We start from the raw sequence: 19,953 nt of genomic DNA, 5'->3' as shown, positions 1-19,953 counted from the left end.
TTGAAACTAATCCTGCAATCCTGAGTTTGTTCAACTACCATCACGGTAGCCTACAGGCCCCTGGTTTAAGATGGAAAATGACTGGCGTTTATTTACCACATTAAGAAATAAAGTTGTAAAGGAGCTTAGAAAGGTGAAAGCAAATTTTTTTTTTATTAAGGCTATCTGTGAAGCTAGAGGAAATACCAAAGAAATATGGCAGAATTTAAAGAAACTAACTGGAAAATGTAATATATATAACAGAATACAATTAAATATAGAAGGGAAATATGACTAATGATCCATGTAGGGTTGCAGAAGCATTTCATAATTATTTTATAGATTCTACAAAATCTTTTATTCAGAATGTTCCTGGTTCAAATGACTTATGGCGCTTTTCCATTACCAGTACCAGCTCGACTGGACTCGCCTCGCCTCGCCTCAGCTCGGCTCGGCTCGCTTTTCGCTCCGTTTTCCATTGCAGATAGTACCTCCACAATAGTACCTGGTCGTCATAGCGACGCCGCAGGAAACTGCCGTGACTTAATCTTTTACGCGAGACGTGCGAGACACACCCGCTACCCACACACACAGGACAATGGAGGACATCGAGTGTATGCTGTTTTTGGATGTTTTTGTTTTTGCTGTTGTTTTATTCAGGATACTCCGTCTGGCGCGTGCAATGATGACGCAGTGAATAGTGACGATTCTCTCTGACCAATCAGCAGTCTGCCGTGTTTTCACGTCACATTTTAGTATCGCCTCAGTCAGCTCGCTTAGAACCTCGCCGGAGGTGGTACGAAAAAAAGTACCTGGAAGCAGGTACAGGTACAACTTTTACACAGTGGAAAACCAAACAGAGCCGAGCCGAGCCGAGCCGAGCTGGTAATGTGTAGTGGAAAAGCGCCATTAGTTACATCAAAGAGTATAGAAGCCCAAGAGGCGAAACTCTGTTGTGTTATGGGTAACAGTCTGTAGATGGCGCTGCGGAGGCGCGTCCGCCATTATGGACTGAAAGCTGCTGAAATCGTTAGCGCCAGTTTGGACGCCACACAACCAAACTGTGAAAAGAAAAAGAAAAAAATACAAAAAAAACTTCTCATACACAAATGCACACACAGAGATGGTGGTGTCTGATTAATTACTGAGATCTTATGGCACCACTTCCATTTTAGTACTGTTTATAGTTCATGTGTGCACTTGCTAGATTGCACATCTTTTTTGTAGCCTACCTTTCCGCCTGTAATAGGACATTCACAGATTGTTTTTGTTCTTGCCATTGAAACGTTCACTGTGTGCACTTTCACTGAAGATGTTGAAAAAACAAGTTGTTAATATTTTTGTGATATTCTATGTAAAAGATTAACTGGCTTTAGAAATGTTCATTTATAATTTTATTTATTTTTCCAAATCATATATATGGTGATGTTCACTAATTTCAAAATCAACATTTGAATAAATATCTTATTACTTATATCTTATTACTGTGTGTCTGCCTATATATTATTTCATGAATTTCTGTTATTCATATAACAAGGAAAATGCATAATAGAACATAAATATTGATAGATTAAAGGTTTGCAGTAATTTTATAATTGTATCTTTGCAAACCGTAAGTGGTAGGCTAATGAAGCCGATTCGGTGGGGGACATAGGCCTACCCTTACAAAAAAGTACTATAGGAATCTTATAGTATTTTGGGACAAAATATTATAGTAATCTTATAGGAATACTATAGTAATTTGGGACATACTATATAGAAGTACGATAAGACTAGAAATACTATAGCAGCTTTAAAATATTATAGAGGTATTACAGAACATCACAGAAGTATGTTATGTTCTGTAATACCTCTATAATATCCTAGAGCCGCTATAGTATTTCTATAGTAGGCTAGTCTTACTTCTATAGTAATATTTTGTCCCAAAATACTACTTTCCTAAGGGTAAGTAGGCCATGCATAACCAACACATAGACGTAACATTTTCTGTCATTTAACGTCGGTCATCCTCATTAATGTATTTTAAATTGTTTTCATATTTAGATATGACGGCCAGAAAAAATGGTTTTTGTTATGTTAAGTTGGTTCAGTGCCATTGACTCCCATTATTTTTCGGCGTTTTCCTTCAGTTTTCAGTCCATAATGGCGGCCGCGCCGTCACGTCATGGGGGCAACTGTTGCTATGGAGCGTTCTATTGAGTTTCGCCTCTTGGGCTTCTATACTCTTTGGTTACACACCCATAAATTTTAAGAACCCATTTTAAATTTTAAAGAAGTGACCAATTCTTAAGTAAATATGATTATTTCTTAACTGTTCAAGAGCAAAAGATAGATATGGGATAGAGACAGTATTTTTTAAAACCCATAAAGAGGCACTTATTCTCATTTTAAAATTGTTATTTGGTCTATAAAATTTAGTGTTTCTAAGTGCTTGGAAAACTGCAATAATTATACCACTGTTCAAACCAGGTGATCACATGGCTATAGTTAAAGACAATTAGTATACCAGCAGGATCTAAATAGCAGAAAAATGGATTTCTGAACAGATATCACATTTGAATAGTACTCCATACTCATTACATCTGATGCAATTTGGGTTTTGAAAGTATCATTCCACAGAAAATGAAAATGGTTTTCTTTTAGAATATATAAATTGGACAAAGGAGGTGTAGTGGGGGCTTAGTCCAGGCAAAGTAACTCATTTTGGAGCCAAAAATAGAACTAATTGTAAAATATATTTTTTTCAGCTTAGATCATTTCTATGAGGTGTCCAAAACAACATACTAAAAGTCCTAAGAAATCCTAGTTGAGGAAATATGTTAAATTCTCATCAATCCGAGATGTGTGCCAATAAGGCCAGGCAACAATACACCCCAATGGGGCTATTTTTTTCCTTTACTCCAATCAAAATAAAACTCTACACAATGAAAGTACCCATGAAAAGTAAAAAATTTTGTATTACAAGTTTCTTTGAAAATGTATTTGAATATGCAAATGAGCTATACACTAATCGAATATGCCCAAAATACACCCAAATAGGCTTAATTTTTTCCTTTACTCCTACCACAATAAAACTTTACACAATGAAAGTCTACAAGAAAAGTAAAACATTTTGTATTAGAAGTTTCTTTGAAAATGAATTTGAATATGCAAATGAGCAATATACTAATCGAATATGCCCAAAATACAGCCTAATGGACTTATTTTTTCCTTTACTCCTATCACAATCAAACCTCACACAGTGAAAGTATACATGAAAAGTAACATTTTTGTTTTACAAGTTTCTTTGAAAAATCTATTTTAAATATGCAAATGAGCTCAACACTAGGCCTAATTGACTTATGGCCAAGAAACCATAAAGTCACAAGTAGAAAAAACAGGGGCCAGATAACTAACACATTCATGTCCATTCAGTAAGTTAACCTATGCATAAACACGATAAATTTGAAGTCACTTGCCACACTTACCTGGGTCACTTGCCACAAAAAGACTTATATTGACCTTAAAGGGTTAGTTCACCCAAAAATGAAAATTCTGTCAGTAATTACTCACCCTCATGTTGTTCCAACCCCGTAAGACTTTCGTTCATCTTCGGAACACAAATTAAGATATTTTTGATTAAATCTGAGAGCTGTCTCACTCCTCCATAGGCTTCTAAGTGATTGAAACTTGCTGGCCCAGAATAGTTATTAAAGACATCGTTAAAATAGTCCAAGTGACTACAGTGGCTCAACCATATGTTTATCAAGCGACGAGAATACTTTTTGTGCGCAAAAAATAAACAAAAATAACGACTTTATTCCACTATTCATTTCCTTCTCTCTGGGCCTCGAGTGAATTCACGTAGTGTTTTAGCACAGCGCTTCTGTGTTGCACGTCACCACGTAGGCTCACTATTGGCCGACGCTGGGCGGGCCGGCAAAGGAAAAAATTAAGCCTATTTGGGTGTATTTTGGGCATATTCGATTAGTGTATAGCTCATTTGCATATTCAAATTAATTTTCAAAGAAACTTGTAATACAAAAATTTTTACTTTTCATGGGTACTTTCATTGTGTAAAGTTTCATTTTGATAGGAGTAAAGGAAAAAAATAGCCCCATTGGGGTGTATTGTTGCCTGGCCTTATTGGCACACATCTCGGATTGATGAGAATTTAACATATTTCCTCAACTAGGATTTCTTAGGACTTTTAGTATGTTGTTCTGGACACCTCATAGAAATTATCTAAGCTGAAAAAAATTCTTTTACAATTAGTCTGTCGTAAAACGCTATTTTGCCTGGACTAGCTGTCTAGCTGGATTTAAAGGCGGCATTCAACTCGACACAGTAGATCAAGAGGTTAAAAAGTTATCAAATATATATTTCTCACTAAAAGTACTGATAGAAAACAGTCAGTTCTGGTAGACTAAGACTTCACAAATACTCAATCCTGTTGGCGTACCTCAGGGTTCAACATTAGGTCCTTTGTTATTCAGTTTGTATATCAATGATCTACCAGATGTTTGTCCATCTACTTTTAACTGTCAGATGTATGCTGATGATTTGTTTACATACTTGCATGCTAAAAGCAAAAAGCAAGCTGCAGAAGAATTATCAGCTGCAATGGTCAATATCTCTAGTTGGTTTTAAAAAAAAAAAAAAAGAAAAAAAAAGAAAGAATAATTTACATCTTAAAAATGTTAATAAAACCATATGTATGTTTTTTAAAGTCTGCAAACAGACATCCAGATCCAGATGTTATAGCAGCAGGAAGGAAGAAGATTATCAGTAGTACAGGAGTATAAATATTCAAGCAAGCATAATAGATTCACAAGTTACAAAAAAATAATAATAATTAGGAATAGGATTAAATTTAATCTGGTAAATTGTAGACCCATAGGAATAATTTAACTTCTGAGGCCTCAGTTACACATGAATGCCATGATCTTCTCACATATGAACTACTGCCTCACCAGATGGACGCAGACAAGTGGGACTACATTATAATCTATAGAAAGACTATAGTCTGCAGGCTTTGAAAATATTGGATAAGTCAAATGTATATCACTGTAAAATTTTAACTAAATATTTTTTAAACTGGGAAAATTGATTAAATTTGCAGATATTTTATTTGTGTATAAAATGTGGTATGATATGGCCAAACCTCTGCTTTTAGACAAAATCATAACTCATCTACTAGATGGGATTGTACAATACCACAGAAGCACATACCTGGAATTTTATTTATAAAACAGTGATTATTGGATAAAACATTAGGAGTAGCGACTTGTATCCGTCTCCTGATATTTAAAGTAACTGTGTTTGTGCTAATATGCTCTGGTTATGGCCATGTTTGCTGGAATGCATTTTGAATGATTCTTAATGTTTTATGTACTATTTACTATCAACCTGCCAGGGACTACAGATGAAAATGTAAATGTAAATGTGCTGTTTTAGCCATACAGTGTAAGTGCTCATATTAATTAATGTGCATTGTCCCTTTTAAAATAAATTCTTACTCTTTCCCCTGTAATGTAAACCGTTACAGGATGTTAGCCACTACAGCTAACCTCAGTGAGTAAGAATATTCAACTAACATTACCAGATCAAATCATAAATATTCAAACAAATGATTTTTACAACCATTGCCACAAGCAAAACCCTGCTTAGGCACTGATAACAATTTGCTCTTATGAAAAGCATGTAAACCTGAGACTTTCATAACCCAATTCATATATATAAAACCATAAAATAATTTTATTAAAAGAAAAACATGGTCAAAATAAAGTTTTAGACAGTAATTATAAAAATAAATATTCAGCTGAAAAGCAGCATAATTTATCCAATAAGAAAAACACTAACTGAACTATATGAACTCATGTTCCTGATGCATCCATGCACACAGTGCAAATGAAAACTAGAGCTTCCCGTCACTTCCTCACCAAGGGTAATTCTCCTTATTGCTCTGTCCAACAAAGTCATTCATTGAGGACTGGGGGAAGAAAAGAATAGAAAAAATTAGAATCAGAGCCATATATAAACTTACTAAATCAATGGTAACCTTGTTGAAAATTTAAATTGGGCAATTTGAATTCTGAAATGATTGACAACTAAATGTAAAATCATCCAGTAAATTTGAGCTTCCTGGGGGCCTTTTATAAGACAATCTAAGATCATTTAGATTCAATCTTTTAAATCGCTCCGGTCTGGTAGAATACAGAAAAGGGTAATTGTCTGAGGAACAGAGTGATTGTCTAAAGTGGACTGACCTGCATGAGGAGTCTCTCTTTCCTCAGTCTCTTATAGAAGAGCAGCACGTCCTGGTTGGCCTGCACCACTCGAGGATCAAAGTCCATCACACGCAGGCCTTCCAGGCTCCGAGCCCGTGACAGAGCAACATAAGCCTGGCCGCTCTCAAACACACGCGCCAAAGAGATCTCCACACAATCCAAAGTCATGCCCTAAACACACCAAACAAATCGAGACACCAACAATTTACTTCAATCTAGCAATTTAAGAAAAAAAAAGAAAAAAAGGGGGGACCCATTTTTGAATAATATGCCTAGTAATCAAGAACCAAGAAAATAATCAAGACACAAAAGCAAAATTTAGTTTATGTAAAATGTTTCCAATAAAAAAACTAAATTAATTGATTTATATATTAAATTATTTTGATGACTAATTTGAAAAGTGGTCCTGACTGAAACTCCAAAGCTCCAAGATATAAACCATTCATTTACTAACAGCAGAACATAGTCGTTATAAAATACGAATATAGTTCCCATCCTTGATTCTGATTGGTTGCGTTCAAAGCCATTGTAAAATATTTACATTACACATACACCTGTGACCTCATTACATCAGTATTATTGCACCACTAAGGCTGTTCAGACTGTGTCCAAATCCGATTTTTGTGCATATCCGATTGAAACAGGAAAAACGTTGCAATAAATGCAATTTTTACAAATCCGTTTTGAGCTACAACCATAAGTGGTTTGAAATCCTATTCAAATAGCATTTCCGGAAATCCGTTTCAGTCTGACAGCTCAGATCAGATTTTACGTGGTTTATGTGACTTTCTGATGCCGCATAAAACGCAAGCGTCAGACGCTGTTATAGGAAATCTGCTGGAAGTTGCTGCAGAAACAAGGTTGTGTTGCAAACGAAAGAGCGGTTTGCAAGGACACACAAATTGGAACCGAACAGTTGCAATACACAATGTGTAGTCAATTCTAGATCAGAATCTAATCGGACACACAAATAAACGGATTTGGACTGACAGTGTGAACGTAGCCCGAGTCTGTGTGTTGCAACTTGCTTGGCAATTGGACTAACGGTTTTATGATTTTAAGAAAAGCCAGAAATGTCTCAAATGTATTGTAGCTTCTTACAGAGTTCTTTAAACTCATTTTGAACTAATTACCCAATTACACTGGCGAGATTTAGGCCCACATGTTTATAGTGAGGAATTTAATATGCCATTTTTCTCAGTTCCCCCACTGAGCATTGGGACGTGCCACATGCAGCGTTTCTGAAGCGTTTGCCAGACACCCCATGAGCTTAATTACTGACACTCTTTGCAACAACTTTGACAGTTCATCAGTGCAGAAGGCAAAGGAAAAGGTCAGAAATGATGGGTAAACATGGTGACTAGTTAATGAGTCAATACAGAAGCCAGAACCATAGTCCTGAGCATCTGTTCACAGATGCACAGAAACACTGTTCCTGAGCCAAGTCATTTTATTTTAATGGGACATGCAATGAAAATCGCATGATCATTTCCTCTAGGACCCAGAACAGTAGGAGATCAACAGCACAATCTTGTAATATTAGATGTCATTCTATGCATTCAGCTGATGCAGGTTTGACTCACTATGCATAATGAGTTTTGATGGGGCTTCATAGTAGAGCTCACCTGACTCTTGTGGATTGAAATGGCCCAGGCCAGTTTGAGTGGCAGCTGCTGTCGGCTCAGGTACAGCCCCCCGGACGCTTTAAAAATCCAACGCTCTCTCTTCATTACCTCAACAGCCCCGCAGAGGAATCGCACCCGAGGGAGACCTGTGGGAGAGGGGCATTGATGAATGATGGGATGACACAATATCTCACTGCATGCGTTCAAATCCTCTGAAATATGTTGGTGTTCTAGAACCAGCCACGTACAGCAATTAATGAAAGATATTTGGGTAAATCTCAAAGCCAGTTAAGAACATGTCAGAATAAAAATATGAACATTTTAAATTGACATCCCCCTAATTTTATTACAGCAATGAGCAATTAAAATATATAAAATCTTACTTTAAAGTGTGTAACTTCTGTGGTACTAAATGAAACTGGAAAATAATGAATTATCAGTAATAGAATAGAATGAGGCATTTATATAGCGCTTTCATATGTGCTACTGTACACCCAAAGCGCTTTTACAATCATATCAGGGGATCTCTCCTCAACCACCACCAGCAGCCACAGTACAACGGCGCAAGTGCGCTCACCGCACACCAGCTATAGGTGGAGAGAGGAGAGAGAGTGATAGAGCCAATTCAATGTAAGGGGATTATTAGGAGGCCATGATTGGTAAGGGCCAATGGGTGGAATGTGGCCAGGACACCCCTACTCTTTACGAGAAATGCCATGGGATTTTTAATGACCACAGAGAGTCAGAGTTTAATGTCTCATCTGAAGGACGGTGCTCTTTGACAGTATAGTTTCCCCGTCACTACACTGGGGCGTTAGGACCCACACAGACCACAGGGTGAGCGCCCCCTGCTGGCCTCACTAACACCACTTCCAGCAACAACCTGGTTTTCTCAGGAGGTCTCCCATCCAGGTACTAACCAGGTTCAGCCCTGCTTAGCTTCAGTGGGCAACCAGTCTTGGGCTACAGGGTGATATGGCTGCTGGCATATAGGTAGTTATGTCCCAACAGCATGATGTCACAAAACAATTAATCTTAATGGTCCTAAGAAAAGGCTTTCAATTCCTTCTTACAAAACAGAATAGCTTATTTCTTTTGAAAAACAATAGACATTGTGAGATTTAACCATTTATTTGCTAATAGCAGTATTGTTTTTTTTTTTTATGGTGGCATTTTCATAAAAACAACACTTGTGACAGAGAAAGTAAAATGAGTAAAATACAATGCGTTTTGGAAGTGCCTGCCACTGTTTTGCAGTCAGCCGTACCTTGATTCCCTGGCTGAAAGTCAACCACTACTCCTCTGGCTCCATTCACTAGACCCCTCTGGACATCCAGGTTTTTTGTAAGCATGACCTAAACAAATAAAAAGGTTCTTGCAACATTTGACATTTAAAAAAACAAAACAAACCAAGAGCACATGTTAGCCAGAAGGAGATAAAACACCAACCTGAGCGCCCACTTTCAGCTGTAACAGCCGACTCACTGGACTCTGGGCGTCAATGGTCTGAACCAGCATAGGGTCACTATCCACAGCTTCGAATACTCGCACGGCCCCTGCAAGTAAACAAGAGACTTAGAAATGTGTACAACACCTTATCTCTGGATTTCGCTCATCTTACAGTTTGTGTAGAAACATTGAAAAAAAAAAAGAATAATAATTACTGCTATACAGCATGTCCTACATGGTTTCTAGTGCCTAATGTCACTCGTGAATCAGATGGTGGATTTCTAGAAACTATTTCAGTTTCTGGTGATCTCATTCAAACCCATCAATGCAACAGAATTGACAGCGATTCCAGAACAGCCACCACCTGATGCGACCAGCAAAGCAAAGCATGTCACATTTCTCACATATCCACTTTAAAATGAGGTTTCAGGATGACCAACCTGGTAACTGTTTGAGTTTATTCTCATTGGTGAGCTCCACATCATCTTTGTGCGTGCACAGCCTGGTTGCTAGGATACCATCCCTCTCGATGCAGTGATTGGCACTCCTCAGCAGCTGTGTGGTAACTTCCTCTGTGACTCTACAGCATGGAGAGCCACTGTTACAATAGGATCAACATGCTGACAAACTCAGTCAATTCACAACTTCACTGATTACAAGATGTAGCGTAAAAGTTCCCCACTACAAGTCGTGTAAATATATAATTTTTTTTTAAATCACACCTACGAGATCCACTTAAGGTCATGGAAAAAAACTGACCATGAACCTCAGGGATTGCATCCCGAAAACACCCCGAGCCAGTGAGTCACTGCACTGAACGGTGGCCGTGGTGAGAGCTCAGTACCTGCCCACTCTCACAGCCTGCAGGAGAGAAATGAAGGCCTTGTCTGTTTGTCTGCGCACCTCCATCAGCTCCATGTTCATGTGGATACACTTCCGCCAGCTTCTCGACTGCAGGCAAAATAAATTGTGCATCTTATTCTTAGAAACTTGCACAGTGGATATCCAGATGCTAACCCAAAAACAATTATGCCCATAGAAATTAAAACCAACTTTCTCCATCTTGTCGAATTTCAAGATATTACAATGTACTCTTAAAAGGATAGATCATCCACAAATGAAAATTGTCATGATTTACTCTTTACTTTCATCCATCTTCAAACAGTGGGTCTCATTCACTAATAATTGTGTGGATTATTTCGTATTTGTACGCACAGGAGAACTTCTCAAAAAAAAAAAAAAAACTCTGCCTAAATCACAACGCATGCATACGCACATGAATTTTTCTTAATCTCGTTGTAATGTTAGTGAATTTGGAGCATTCTAAAGGAGCAGCTGCGTGCACAAGGTTAATAATTTGCATAAAACACACCAAAACATCTCCTTATAAGGACTTCCCGCACACGCTTTCGTCAAACAAATGCCGCTCTTCAAATGCGCTCACCAGATCCGAGCAACCCCAGGTGTCATTCTCAAAACCATTCAAACACTTATCCAGACCCAGATTACAGACCTCTCATAAGTCAGCTGTACATACACATAAATCTGCTCTTTTTTTTTTAGACAAACCTTGCAGCTGAAGCTATAACGCAGCTTCTTACTGTTTCACTGTATATGATGACATTAAATTGTATTATTTATTAATAATTTAATTATAGTCATTGTTAAAATGAAATATAACTTAACATAAGGCCACACAGAGAAAGTGCTTTTTGTGTACATGTGGTTTCACTTGTTCCTACCTTTTTTCATAAATTTAGAATACATTTTAGTACGAACGTTTTTGGCGAATCATGATTTGCTTGTGAAAACGTTCACACAATGAGGTCACACACAAATGTGTGCGTACGCTTGCTTAGTGAATGAGACTACAAAACAAAGTTTTTTTTTAAAACAAATTATATGTAATTCTTCTATTTCTGCCCCTCCACTGAAAATCCATTCCAACAAATAATTTACAAGTTCATAAAGATATTGTAAAAGAAATCTAAGTATGTGCATTAATCAATGTTTATAGATTAATAAACTGCTCAATTCATATGGATTACCTTTGCAACGGCTTTATGAACTTTTTGAAGCATCAAAGTTAAGGCAATGGACTTTCAACCACGGGACAGAAACCTCTAAGGTTTCATAAAAATAAAAAAAAAGTAAAAAAATCTTCATTTGTGTTTTGAAAATGAATGTAAGTCTTATCAGTTTGAAATGTCATGAAGACAGAGTAAACGATTCCAGAATCTTCATTTTTGGGGTGAACAAACCCTTTAATGCCAAGTCAGATCAAGGCTGAAGTGGAAAAACCATGAACTATGCCTAAATGAGGGTAGTACCTGGAAACAAAAGTTAGCTTTGTCCTTTCCTTTTGTTACAGGTGGAAGTTGAAGAAAGTCTCCACACACAATCAGCTGAATCCCTCCAAATGGCTCAGTTGATCTTCTGATGGACCTAGAAAAATAATATACAGATGACACTTGTCTAATAAGGCAACTCTGACCTAATATTGAAATATTTAATGTTGTTCCTTTCCTTCAGAACAGATGATAATTTTTAAACATACTAGACTAGGACTGGGAGAATTGATGGTTTGGATTAATTTTGTATTCAATTTCTGATCCAAATCACATTCAAAAATTCATTTGCCATCTGGCGCTCATCAGAAGAAAGTCCGTAGTGACAAATTCAGAAGCAACCAATCACATTAAATGAAATTACTAAACCATTAAAAACGACAACAACAAAAAACAACCCTTATCACCACATGAATTGATAATGGTAAATTGAATTTTATCCATGTGGAAAATTAAGTGCGCTGAAATAAACTGGTATCATTAACGGAGTTATCTTTATTTTTGTCATAAGTTCCCTCAGTGTTGCTCACCTGGCTATGGCTTCCAGTTTGTCAAAGAACTGGGCCTCCACCATTGAGATCTCATCAATAATGAGGTGTTTGCAGGAGGTCCAGTGCTGCAGAACTCCAGGACGCTGAGCGAGCTCAAGACACTGTTCAAGAGGAGCAGAGCCAGACCCAATACCTGATAACAAGAGAGATGAAAATGACTCGCACACAGCACAACTCTGTTTATAGATTTGAGAAATGTGTTGATCATATGACACTTCAGAAAAGTGACCCTATGCTGTGTACATACTGAAATAAATCTGTCACCTATGATTACTGTTTGGTTTGGGGTGAAGGGATACTGCCAATTCATAAAACCTTTGCCATCATCAATTATATATGAGGAGATTTCCTAATGAATGCATGCAGCATGTTTGCATTCGTTGGCAGTCACTTTTCAGAGACATGAGTGAAATCATTTGAACTTGAAATGTTCTTACCTGCAAAACTGTGCAGTGTGGTCCCTCCTATGTGACAGGCTGCGACGCCAGTGCTCGCGGTTGCATATGTGCTTTTTGGGGGCAGAGAGCCTACAATCCTTTTGAGCAAGAAGGACTTCCCTGTACCTAAAATAAAGCCATGAACAGTAGGAAACGCCATGAAAAAATACCTCTATAAGAAACTAGATTATATTCATCTGTGGTTAGAAGTAATAATAAAATAAATAAATGCATAAATAATCAGTGCAGTTAATTACCTGCACTGCCTGTGAAAAACACATTCTTGCCACTCAAGACTGCATTGAGAACTGCAGTTTGTTCTTTGCTTAGCTTTTGTGCCACGGGCAGAACCAAGACAGGCTTTTTATTGGGGTGAAGCGCCTTAACCTAAAAGAGATAAATAATTAAGTCCATAATCCTGCTAAATACATGATAGTATTGAAAGCAAGCATTGTGCAGTCTTTTTCAGCAAATAGTAGATAAAAGATGCTCAACTTTCCAAAACTGTTGAATCTCAAAAATAAACAATTCACAAAAATAAAAATGTGAGACATGATTGAAATTGTATGATTGTGGTTACTAAAATAGCCTAGTTCACACAACAATACACTTAAATGTATATGTATGTGTTTAATAAATGAATATCCGTCAACTGAAATTTATTGGCCAAAATTATTTTAAGAGTTTAATTGTTAAATGCACTGGAACCTTTGAGGTGGGAAAGGCCAAAACTTTCTTTTGAAGAGAAAAGGACATTTTCTTTTCAACTACCCACTTAATTTAGTTAAGTAATGGTGCATCAAATTAACAAAGTGTAAATAAAAATAGTTGTGCTTATAATTTGTCAAGACAAATGTGCAAAGTATTAAAGGAACGTAGGCCGAACACAAAAGGATGAACATACCGGACTAGTGTCACAATCAGGTCTGGGTCTTTTCACTGGTTTCCTTTCACCCAAGACCTTATTGACAGGCCTCTCTGAAGGACCTTTGGGTTGAATTGGGGCGTTCACTTTACTTCTCAGCTCGTTTGCTTTCTGTACATCTTTCAGCTGGAGAGGACTGACGGTCTCAAAGGCTCTAGGAAGGCCGGCTCGTAGTTTAGCCCTACCACTCATAGGCTTGTTGCTTTGGGATGCTTGATGTTTGATGCTGAGCGTCTTGAGGAACACCTTCAAACGATCCGGTGGACAATCAGAGACTAGAACCTGTGTGCTCTCCGGGACGAATTTAACAGTACATTTCCCATCCTTTGCAAAGCGCGTAAAGAGCTGGAAATCGCGCAGCATGAAGTTCTGAGGAGCTTTGCCATCGTGCACACGCAGGACCATCTCCTGAAACTCGTTGCGCCCTAATGTGACGGTGGCTTTGCGCATGAGCTGCCGTTTGATGGCTTGACCTGCAGGATTCAAGCGCTCCACTGCCACGGTGCACTGAAGCTCAGCGGGATCAATGTGTCCCAACATTTTACCTTGAAAGAACATAGAAGAACCGCTTAAAGCATGTGATCGAGAATCTTATAACTTTACTCATTTACTAACACCGATGAGTCTTCAGCGAGTGATTGGGTTATACATTTCAATTTGTACATTAAATAATGTTACATGCAACAACATTAATCTCAACTGAAATGGCAAATTTAGCCTAAAAATACATGTAGGCCTACGTGTTCATGTCTTGTTATTATTTTACTTAATAGAGAGAGGACTAACTCACCTTTGTTACGAGCTGTTTAAACAGCAAGTCACCACCGCACCACCAGCTGTTCATTTATATGTTGCTGCTCATGCACGATTTTCAAATAGTTCCGCTCTACAGAGATTGGTCGATTGTGACGAACTACTGGCCAATCAAAGCGGAGGCATTTAAACAAATATCCAATCAAAGATTGCGCTTCCTAAACGTAAGCAGCGGGTCCGCCTACAAGCAAGCGCTCCACCAATGAAACGGCGTTGGTTTTCATTACGTCATCTTTCTTTTGTGCATTCATCTCATGGACTGGAGCGTCTGCGTTCTAGGCGTCATACACTGCAAATACAAAAACTTAACCATTGCAAATCGGTTGGATTTCATTTATTCAAATGATCATTTCTGAAGTCACAATTTTAGTAAAAGTAGAATGGAAATAAGGACAGAAAATGGCTATTATCCATTGATGAATTGATGATGATTTTTCATTCAGTTCTCAAAACAAAGGCACATTTCTCAAAACGTTTTAACTTCATTTCATTTCATTTCACTCACATTTTACCTGTGGAAAACACATTTCAATTTTCTTAATGATTTCAAAAATGCCCTCATTTTAAACAGGTTTAACCATGTTATCATTCATAAAACACATAACATAGTCTAATTAACTCAAGTGTCACAATGTGAACTCAAATAACACATTTATCCATGAGTCAACATTAAGTAGCCTACCTAATGGCACCAATCAGAATCTAAAGATAATAAATAGGACCATTGTCAGAAGATCAAGAAACTCTACTGTTATGAAATTTGGCTGAAGGTGCAGAGGATGCCGAATTATTTTTTTTATTTTTTACTGTACTGTAGACTAATTGCCTAAAGTTCATATTCAGTTCTTTGGTATTTGAACTTTTTTCTAGTGCTTTTCATCTACTGTAACTACTACTTACAATAGTGGAATGAAAATGTATTTTTCCTAAAGCTTATTGTTGAATTATACTGTAGGCTATCTGCACGCTTTTATGTTGTATACTGTACTGTACTAGACACTGATCTGCAAAAGTATTCCTGAATCCCAATAAGAGCTTTTTGTAATAGTGTTCTCTAGGCAGGAATGTAATCTGTGTATTTGTGTTTCATCTGAGGCCAAAGTTTGATTCTGACAAAAGAGAATATGTCTTTGACCAACATATTTGATTTTGACGTGACAATTTGAGGTGTGTAGCCTAAAAGTTGGTGTGTAGTTCTGAGACTGTGTTAGTTGTGAGAAATTTGTGAATTGTTTCATCAATTGTGTGTTAGCAATCGAGAAAATGAACAAATTAAAGATTATATTTAATTATTTTATATTTCTGTATGTCACTCCTTCCTTCCTTATCCTTGAAACAATAAAAATAAAAAGAAAGGTAGTGCATTCTGGCTACCAATATCACTTATAAATAAATAAATATGCCCTAATTCATCCAGAATCAGCACTTGGCAAGTTCCATATATTGTTATTCATCAATAAACCAGTGATTTACAATTAGGCTTATATCGCTTATAGGTCATTTTCACACAGGCCATGGTTTACTTACTACTGACAGTAAAACAAATGTTTTTTTGATTTAGAGATGGTTAATTACATTTTCCAGGATCAAATATCAGTCATGGGTTGGTGTATTTCCGTAAACAAGACATGCTCTTTTACGTCAGCTGAGAAAGAAATTTCCAGGAATGGGTCACTGTCCCGCATCATTAGGCCCTGTTCAGTGCATGCAAGCTTTTCTTTGATTTACATTCATTGGCAAGACGACAGCTGGCTGAGTTATGACACTCGGGAGAAGTGGGCAGTACAGAATGCAGGCTAACAGTAAGGACTGCCTTTAGCTCATTGGAGATGTAGTGAGGTAGAAGAACAATAATCAGAAATATAATGAAGGATAATGATCATTTCAATTGCATACATTATTTGTGATATGCAAATAGGGTTATGAGTGAAACTTCACAGAGTCTGGATTAATTAGCAATCACATTATGAATTCATATCTAATAGCTTGCCACTCCTTCCAAGCAAACAGCCCTGCTTCACTAACCATTCAAATGCAATGAGATCTTTGACAAGCACACATTTCCCATCATAAATGTCCCTTTGAATAAAAGCGGAACTGCCACGATAGGGTACAGTGCCTTCCACTAATGTTGGCAGTGGTAAATATAAGCAAAGGTGGCTGTGAAAATAAATCTGCAAGGTTTATCCTTTTTATCTTTCATTTATCTTTCACAAAATTCTAACCTTTCATTGAAGTAAAAGAATTGAAAGTGGGGGGTAAATCACATTATCAAAAATAAATGCTTTTTGCCAATGCATGTTGGCCACAATTATTGACACCCCTAGAAAGTATTAAGAGTAAAATATCTCTGAAGTATATTCCCATTAATATTTACTTTTTTTAGCACACCAGGGTGACTAGGAACATAAAATTGTCCAGTCAAGACTTCCTGTTTCACATGAGTATAAATATGAGGAAACTCAAAGGCCAAATTCTCTTAATCATCCATCATCACAATGAGTAAAACCAAAAGAATATAGTTCTGATGTGCAGCAAAAGATTGTTGAGCTTCACAGAATAGAAAGTGGCAGTAAGAAAATAGCCAAAGCATTGAAAATTCCCATTTCCACCATTAGGGCAATAATTAAGGAGTTCCAATCAACTAAAGATGTTACAAATCTGCCAGGAAGAGGACATGTGTCTATTGTGTTAATGCACGGTGAGGAGGAGAGTTTGAGTGGCCAAAGACTCTCTGAGGATTACAGATGGAGAATTAGTTGAGAAATTAGTTGAGTCTTGGGGTCAGAAAGCCCCAAAAAATAATCAAACTGAACCTACATCAAAAAATCCTCCTCGCTCATACAAAAACAAATCCCAGCATATTCAGTTCTCAGACACAACTGGACCTGGTTCTACGGTCAGATGAAAATAAAAAAAAGAGCTTTTTGGCAGCAAACACACTAGAGTGGTTTTGTGCAAGCAGAAAAAGTACCCCATGCATTGCCCACAGTTAAATATTCTGCTGGATCTTTAATGTTGTGGGCCTATTTTTTGCTGGAGGTCCTGGACATCTTGTTCAAATACATGGTATCATGGATTCTAGCAAATATAACAACAGATAACAAATCTGGACAGTAGATATTTACCAAGGGTGCCAATATTAGTGGAGGGCTCTGTATAACATAGTGTTATCTGTGGTAGATATACGCAACATCCATAGTGCTACAGAAACACCCTCAATGAGGTGTTGCATTGAACAGAAAATCATTACAATTTTTACATAGATCATATATAATGAGTCTACCATGTCATGAGTTCCCCCTCATGTTTGTACCAGCCAAAAAGACTCATTAAGCTTATTCCAGAATGACTGTTGTTTGTGCGGATTATTTGCTCTCACTGCATGACATCTCTAATGACACCCTTCCACCACCACACACATCACACGTGTAATGATCACACAACTGTTTCCAGATGCCCACACCTTGGTCCCCATTAAATTGGGCTTTCATGCTTCATTTCTTAATTAGAAAAGTAAACCGTCTTGTATGCTGTCACAAAACAGCCGTCTGTAGACAGCCACTCAGCATAAAAATATGTTTTTAGAGCTCCAGCGATCATTATCGTTCCTGCCTGGGTGAAATGTAAAGGGTAAGACTTTACCAAGTGTAAAATAAATGAACCAATGACTCATTTCACGTCACACTCTTGATTCACCTCAAATACAATAGAGAATCTCTGAAGAAATGAAGAACAGAGCTCAAATTAACATGTCTCTATTGCAAATTTCGAGTTATGTTAAATTAAATATATGATTATTTTTAAATATTTTTCATAAAAAAATAAAAAATAAAATATATACACATACATTCACCGGCCACTTTATAGACACCTTAGTGCTGGGTTGGACTAGAACTGTCATAATTCTTTGTGGCATAGATTCAACAAGGTGCTGGAAACATTCCTCAGAGATTTTGGTCCATATTGACATGACAGCATCACACAGTTGCTCCAGATTTGTCGGCTGCACATCCATGATGTGAATCTCCCATTCCACCGCATCCCAAAGGTTGTTGGATTGAGATCTGGTGACTGTGGAGGCCATTTGAGTTTAGTGAACTCATTGTCATGTTCATGTGCATTATCCTGCTGGAAGATGGGTTCACTGTGGTCATAAAGGGATGGACATGGTCAGCAACAACACTCAAATATAGGCTGCTGCGTTTAAACGATGCTCAGTTGGTACTAAGGGGCCTAAAGTGTGCCAAGAAAATACCCCCCCCCCACACACACACACCATTACACCACAAGCACCGTTGATACAAGGCAGGATTGATTCATGCTTTCATGTTGTTTATGCCAAATTCTGACCCTACCATCTGCATGTTGCAGCAGAAATCAAATCTGATCAGACCAGGCAATGTTTTTCTAATCTTCTATTGTCCAATTTTGGTGAGCCCATGTAAATTCTAGCATCTGCTTCAAGGTTCTACGCTACAGGTTGTGCATTCAGAGATGCTCTGAAACAGTGGTTATTTGAGTTACTGTTGCCTTTCTATCAACTCGAACCAGTCGGGCCATTCTCTTGTGACCTCTGGCATCAAGGCATTTTCGCCAACAAAACTGCCACTCACTGGACATTTTCTCTTTTTCAGACCATTCTCTGTAAAACACTAGAGATGGTTGTGTGTGAAAATCCCAGTAGATCAGCAGTTTCTGAAATACTTGGATGAGCCTGCGTGGCACCAACAACCATCCCATGTTCAAAGTCACTTAAAGGAGCAGTAAGCGCTTTTAAAAAAATGCTGTTGAAAGTGCATCTGACCAAGCACCACAACAAACTTGTAGCCAATCAGCAATAGACACTCATGATGGGAGAGGAGAGTGATCTGAGCAAGAGGGAGAGTTGAAGAAAAGAGAGATGGCTGAGAGAGAGACATTACAAAAGAGAAAGGCTCAGTGGAATATGACCATTTTTTAGGGTTTTCTATATACCGAAGTGTCATGTAATGCATTCTATTCTGCATTGTAAATGTGTTCAAATCTAACCACTTCATATCTGTGAGCAGTCTGCATTGTGACTGATTGATTTTTATTTGAAAAAAAAATGAAAAAACAAACAAACAAACAAACAAACAAACATTGCCCCCATTATATGAACCCCCATTCATTTTAATGGGAATTCCTAGGTGTGTGTGTACACGTGTCTGTATGTGTGTGTGTGTATGCATGAGAGTGTGTTCAGCATTTGGGGATGTTCTATAGTCTCATGCCTTCATTTGTTTGTGTGTTTGTTCTGGATTGTGCCAGATTCTCTATATATTTTTTTACAAATTAAAAAAATATTCCTCACATTCCATTCATTCCAATGGGGGTCAAATTGACCCGCGATGGAAGGATTTGTTACTTTTTTAAATTTTAACCACATAAACTCCTCGAATCCAGTAAAAGGATATTTTAATTGATCCAGTTTTTGTGTGTTGTGTACAAATGTTACAAAAACTGATTTAAACAGTTTTAATTATAAAAATAAGTTGGTTAAAAATTAGTAAATGCATATAAATATAAAAACACC

The 19,953-nt window shown here is 37.5% G+C and overlaps 1 protein-coding gene across 1 annotated transcript; it reads right to left on the bottom strand.

Annotated features, from left to right (window-relative positions):
• Positions 1-5,695: 5,695 nt before the first annotated feature.
• pif1 (PIF1 5'-to-3' DNA helicase homolog) lies at positions 5,696-14,459 on the bottom strand. The gene is made up of 13 exons (XM_084120714.1): positions 14,374-14,459; positions 13,563-14,128; positions 12,916-13,045; positions 12,659-12,784; positions 12,201-12,354; positions 11,653-11,767; positions 10,167-10,273; positions 9,763-9,902; positions 9,323-9,429; positions 9,141-9,228; positions 7,874-8,019; positions 6,228-6,419; positions 5,696-5,950 (listed from the first exon to the last, which is right to left on the bottom strand). The coding sequence occupies exons 2-13, from the start codon at positions 14,121-14,123 to the stop codon at positions 5,897-5,899; spliced, it is 1,920 nt and encodes a 639-aa protein (XP_083976840.1). The 5' UTR covers positions 14,124-14,128; positions 14,374-14,459; the 3' UTR covers positions 5,696-5,896.
• Positions 14,460-19,953: the final 5,494 nt, after the last annotated feature.

The sequence above is a fragment of the Abramis brama genome (genome assembly GCF_963993115.1).
Source record: "Abramis brama genome assembly, chromosome: 7".
NCBI lineage: Eukaryota > Metazoa > Chordata > Actinopteri > Cypriniformes > Leuciscidae > Abramis > Abramis brama.
Note: the sequence above shows the minus strand (reverse complement) of the source record. Positions and strands in the feature narration are given on the sequence as shown.

Coding starts and splice junctions, on each gene's coding strand:
- pif1 (XM_084120714.1), bottom strand. CDS start 14,123: ATGTTGGGACACATTGATCCCGCTGAGCTTCAGTGCACCGTGGCAGTG. Junction 13,046..13,562: donor CTGATTGTGACACTAGTCCG/GTATGTTCATCC, acceptor TATCTCTTTTAG/GTTAAGGCGCTTCACCCCAA. Junction 9,903..10,166: donor CAGGCTGTGAGAGTGGGCAG/GTACTGAGCTCT, acceptor TCCATGCTGTAG/AGTCACAGAGGAAGTTACCA.